This window comes from Taeniopygia guttata, chromosome 1A, assembly GCF_048771995.1.
Source record: "Taeniopygia guttata chromosome 1A, bTaeGut7.mat, whole genome shotgun sequence".
NCBI lineage: Eukaryota > Metazoa > Chordata > Aves > Passeriformes > Estrildidae > Taeniopygia > Taeniopygia guttata.
Window position 1 is genome coordinate 60,232,972 of NC_133025.1, and position 6,171 is coordinate 60,239,142.

At 46.6% G+C, this 6,171-nt stretch overlaps 1 protein-coding gene across 1 annotated transcript; it reads left to right on the forward strand.

Annotated features, from left to right (window-relative positions):
• Positions 1-90: 90 nt before the first annotated feature.
• PKDREJ (polycystin family receptor for egg jelly) lies at positions 91-6,162 on the forward strand. Its single transcript, XM_030263820.4, has one exon. It carries the CDS (start codon positions 91-93, stop codon positions 6,052-6,054), a length of 5,964 nt encoding a protein of 1,987 aa, XP_030119680.4. The 3' UTR covers positions 6,055-6,162.
• The last annotated feature ends 9 nt before the right edge of the window (positions 6,163-6,171 follow it).

Here is a 6,171-nt window from a genome sequence, read left to right on the forward strand (position 1 = left end):
GCCCTCGGGCTGCTGTCCCAGCCGTTGGGCCACCCCAACGAGCAGCGCCCGGCGGGCCGCGCGTCCTCCGCCCCGTCCCCTCTGGCTGCGATGGCCGCGCTCCTCCTTCTTCTGCAGCTGCTCCTCTGCTGCCGCCGGGGCTCGGCGGCCTCCCCTGTCCGTCTCCAGCCGTCACCCCTGCGGGTCAGCTGCCCGGCCCCTCACGGCCAAGTCTTCCAGCGGCAGGACAACGAGCACAGGGTGTCGTGCCTGTGGAACAGCACCGTCACCCTGCATTACCAGCCCGCCCCAGGAGCAGGGCTGGAGGTAGACGGGGAGGAGCGGCAGTCACCATCCCCACCTTGCTGCGTCTGGTACCTGAACTCGGCCTCTCTAAGGAACATCTCACGCTGGTCAGGCCAGGTGGTGCTGCAGCCAGGAGAAGCTCCTTCACCCGGGGCCTCCAGCCTTCTTACAGTGCAGTGCTCGTCTGCCTCCTGCGCTGCACCCGAGTGCTTTCACCACAACGTGAGCGTCGAGATCGTGGAGCAGGATGCGCGGCTGTTCGTGCTTTGGCCGCACACACACGTTGTCCAAGTGTGGCAGCCGCTGGAGCTGGGCTGGTGTGCGCGCCTCAAGAGTGCTGGCTGGCAGTACCGCTTCAGCAGCCGGAGAGGTGTACCCTCGACCCTTCTCCTTCCCAGCAGCGAGCACCAGGACACAACATCACCTACTGTCTATCCAACAGTTGAGCTTCAACAAACCTGTGCCACCTACTACAGCTACCGCTTGACTGTGCGCTACAGGCAGCCCGGGATCCACGTTGCTATGGTCAGTATCGAGCAGATGCCTCACATAAGCCTCCGCCTCTTTCTGAGGGTGGAGCCTGACTTGGTGCACGTCCTCAGTATCAGCTCCAAGCTCCTTAGTGTTCCTCATCAGCCCCTCAGCTTATCCTGGTGGCTTCAGCCCCTTACCCTGAGTACACTTGCCTACAGACTGGTGGACACACAGGCTGTAGGAGGTTGGCTCTGCTCCTACAGTCCATTTACGCTGTCGAGCAACTTCTGTGCCATTTCTACACCTCAGAGCCTGGATGAGATAGTGGTGGCCAGCGTTTACTTCCATGTTGATGGAGAGAGGTTTGAGGAATTGATGGGGGAACTGCACCTGCTCAACGGCACCCTGATCTTAACTGCTGGCAAAGAAACTCCCATACATGTCAACCTTTGTCCAGGGAAGACCAACAGCAGCACTTACATTTTCAGGTACAATCAGGGAACATTTTACACATCTAAAGACAACAACAGCACTTTTTCCACAGATCGCCCTAACACACACACTGTATTCTACCAATACAAGGAGCTCTCCTATTTACTCACCATAGAGTTTCTGGACTTACAGTGGTACAAGTTCAAAATGTACCTTTATATGAATCAGAAGAGGGCTTTGATTAGGTCACTGGCAGAAAGAGACCTTGACATCCATGTTTTCAGCACTGGCCGTCCTTCTTTTCTGCAGAACTTTAGTTATTTAGTGTGGTTTATCCCTGCACAACATCCGATGCTACAGTGCGAGTGGACCTTCCATCTGCAGCTTTTTGGCACAAAAAAAGACCATATTGTCCAGAGTAGCACATATACGTACAATGACCATGTAAAAAATGCTGCGCGTTTTGTCCGTCGCTCTGCTTTACCCTTTGATGCAGAGAAATACACGGGGTTTGTGGCAAAAGTGAACTGCACCAGCAGTGCACCTACACCAGCTCTTTTAAGTGTCAGGGTCAACAACCATACTGCAAAAACCATAAAAGCACCAGTGGTTTGTGAGCAAAAAGAATGTTGGATAAGCAGGTGTTGGATTGATAGACCTAATCCCAGATCCATTATCTTGTATAAGAAAAGGGCATCAGAATTTTTCCTCTTTGTCAAGTTGAACGTAGAGTGCCACATTGGTATATCTATCAAGTCTTTATGGCAAGTCTATCCTGCTAAGGACATAAAAACTGAGCCGGACTGGTCAAAGCCAGTAAACACTTCTGGTATGTTTGGCATAAAAATGATACATTTAACTATTCCAGCTAATACTTTAGATTATGGGTTGTATCTGTTTACTTACACTGCTGAGGTAGTCCCAATTAGGACCTCAACAGTCCTCAAGGCCTATGATATGATTTATGTTCAGATTGAGAGAGCTGATCTATTGGCAAATATCTCAGGAGGTGCGGCCCGCACAGTGGGTTTTTCTGAGAGCTGGACTCTTGATGGCTCTGAATCCTCTGATCCTGATTCACAGGAAGGACCACTGATTTTTACTTGGTACTGCACTAAAGACTCAGCAGACTATGCAACCATGAAATTCAACAGGAAAAACAGATGCCATCCATCCCAGAAGGATTTGAGATGGATAACACCCTCAGGTCCCATTCAAAAAATACCACCAGAATCCCTCCCAGGAAGCACCTTATACTACTTTCGCCTGGTGATTCAAAAGGGCACAAGGAAGGCTTATGCTGATCAAATTGTAGAGGTATATGCTGGCCCTCCACTCATTCTGGATATGAAATGCATCGAAAACTGTGGTAGGAGTTTAATTCCAACAGAGAGATTTGTCCTGTCTGGAAAATGCTCAAACTGTAAACCGAGCAACAGGCCAGTCTATTACTGGTCCCTTTATTCAGACACCTCTAAAGAAATTAATTTTGATTGGGATTCTAAAACATCAACGGGAAGGTCTGGGGCTTACATGTCTATACATGCTCTGACTTTCATAAAGCCTGCATACCAATCCTACGTACTTCACTTAAGTGTAAGTACCTGGGATGGTAGGTCCACATCCTCCAAAATACCCTTTTCGGTAAATACTCCACCTCGACCTGGCAGGTGCAACATCAGACCCCGCTACGGTATAGCCTTTCTGACAAACTTTGTTGTTAAGTGTAGAGGATTTTCTGACAACCATTTACCTCTGACATATAAAGTGATAGTAGCTTCCAAAATACCGCAAACTACCACAGTAACATCTGTGGTGGAAAACACATTTGGCACAATTCTGTACTTTGGTTCTGAGCCTAAAACTCCTCCATCTTTTCTCCCAGCTGGAGTGCCCTCTCGTTGGTACAGGTTGACACTTTATGTTCAAGTCCGTGATTCCTTCAGGGCATTTACCCAGGTGAATTTACATGCCTACGTGAGCAGCCCACTTAGAACTCAATCCCTTTCAGCTATATTTCATCGACTGCTGGCTTCAGCAAGCCATTTAAGCACGTCAACATCTGCTCAGCAGACTGGGGATCGTCTTAGAGCTGGTTATTTGGCTTATCTTGCAGCCTCACTCTTAAACTATGGTAAAAAAAAACCAATTGGCCAGCTCCCTCAGGCTCAGCTTCGGGAAACTGTGGTTAAAACAGCCTTGAATATTTCAGTAAATAGCATCATGGAAGTCAATCAAGTAGTGGCTGTTCTTTCTGAAGTCACAGAGGCAGCAGAGAAAATGAATGTTAGGTCACAAGACCTTGCTATTGGGAAACTGACAGAAGTAACAGGAATTCTGAAGAGACAGAGGAGTCAGACCCATTGGTCTGAGGAAGCAGAAATTCAGACTAGTGGAATACTGAGATGCTTGTCCAATGTCCTGAGAGCTGATCTTCTGCGTCTTAAGAACGTCAGTGCAAATGGAATTCAACATGTTTTCTCCATCATGGAAGGTGTAACAGACATAGTTTTCTGGGGAAAAGTCCCTGAAGAAACAGAAACTCTAATAGAAACAGGACACTGGAATATCACTCTGAAGAAAAATGAAGTCTGGAAAATTACAGATTATTTGCCTGACATATCCACCTGCCACAATTGCTTTCTTCCAACACTGACAAAAATAGATGTTTCAGGAATGAGCCTGGATACTGTGTTTTCCACTGCCATTTTTGAATTTGATGAGAGCCCCTTCCCATGGTTAGGTCACACATCAGATATTATATCAATGGTCATAGGGTTTAAAATGGCAGAGAATAAGGCTAATGGGGATCTAGTTCTATTCATGCCTGAAAGAGCAGACTTTTTTCTTGCCAGGAAAGGTGGAGTTGTAACTTTTCATTTAGTAATGGGACCCGATAAAACACAAGCTTACACAATTGGAGGATTTAGTTTTGAGATCAGTAAAACTACCATGAACGTATACTTCCAGATCATCACAAAATTAAAAGTTACTTTCAAGGTGCTGATATTTTCAGGTACCAATCTTACTCATGCTCAGCCTGTGGCCTCCTTTACTGCTTTTCACAACATGCCAACAGCTGCAAGTGGAAGTGAGACAATCACTGCTGAATGTAGCATTACAGGTCCCTATCTAGTCTGTCTCCCAGAGTCCCTGGTGAAAAACATCATGCAGAAAAGTGGCGCAGACACTCAGAACATCTCTGTTCTCCTGGAGACGCGCTATATCTTAAGGTACCCAAACCGGAAAGTGGTGAGCATATACATTTTTAATGACCAGTGCCTATTTCTGAATGGGATTGAAAGTCAGTGGAGCAATGACACATGCGTGCTTGGTCCCTTGACCAACTGGGAGAAGGTACACTGTGTCTGTGCCACCATGAAGCAGGGCAGGAGTCTGTCAGCCCTTCCGGCATCCAGCATCAAGTTCCTGGCAGCCAAAGTAGTAGTTCTTCCCAATACAGTAGATCTGGGGAGAAACCTGATAGCAGACATACCTAAAAACCCACTGACCCTCATAACAGTGCTCTCTATTTTTGCCGTCTACTTGCTTTTGTGCTGTTGGGCTATAAGAAGAGACAGAGTTGAGAAGGAGATCAAGTACATTATCGTTCTGCCAGACAATGAGGCCTCTGATAAAGGGAGCTTTTTGGTCACTTTGTACACAGGCAGTCGCTGGAATGCTGGGACCAAAGTAGAGGTCTTTCTGCAGCTCATCGGCCAGCATGGCAGGAGTAAATTTCGTTGTTTATGGCACCAGCCTTCTCCAGCTTTCCAACGGGGAAGCATTGATTGCTTTCTGATAACTACTACGAGAAAATTGGGAGATATTCGTTCCTTCAGGGTCAGGCTCAATAATGATGGCAAATCTCCAACCTGGTTCTTAAGCAGAGCTGAAGTTGAGGACATTTCCACCAGGAAGGCCTGGTTCTTTCTGTGCAGGAAATGGCTTTTCCTTGACGAGAACAGTCCCTTGCGAGACTGGAAATTTTCTGTCTTAGACCCCCAGACACCTCTCCCCAAATTTGACTATTTTCTTATTAATTTTAACAGGAGACTGACAGAGTACCATCTATGGCTCTCAATTTTTGCTCCTGTTGTGGCTGGGGCTTTCACCAGGTTCCAAAGGTTGTCTACATTTTTAGCAGTACTATTATTCACCTTGCTTGTTAACATTATGTTCTTTAATGCTGAAAAGGATGAAGAAGCTCCAATATACCTGAGATCGTTGAGGTCAATAACAGTAGGAATTGAATGTGCTTTGCTTACCCTCCCCGTGGAAATGTTAATAATTGCCTTATTTAAGTATTCCCAGAAGGATCCTCCTCCTGTTGTGACTAAGATGTACCCAAAGGTAGATTCTACGTACTGGAATAATTGCATAATATCTGAAAAAGATGCAAATGTAATTGACACAGAGGAGGAGACAACAGCTGCAGATTCCCCTGAGATGGGTACAAAGTCCCAGAAGTCAAGTTTCAATTTCATGGAGTGGGGCATCTTTTCCAAAGGAAGGAGCCTAAGCACTACCATCAGGCAGCTGCGCAAGATCCCGGACACTGAGCCCTTGCTGTGCTGGTGGTGTGTCCCTGTGGCCTGGGGCCTGGTTCTGAGCATAACTGTGCTCTCATCCTTCTTCATTGTGCTCTATGGGTTGTCCTATGGCTACCAGACTTCCCGAGAGTGGCTCATAGCATCTGGAACCTCCTTTCTTCAGAACGTGTTTTTCAATTCAATTCTGAAATCCTTACTTTTCTCAGCTATAAGCACAATTCGTCCAAAATACTCTGAAGACATCAGATGGATAACTCAGGAAAAGCATGTGGAGATTAACTCAGCTGAAGAAACTGAGAGAGATACCTGAAACTTGCTGCTGTCAGAGGCACTACGAAATATCAGCATTTGGAAGCTGATGAAAACAAACATGCTGAGAAGGGCAAAAGTTTAAATAAATGCACTTATTTTCATGAAAGGATTCATC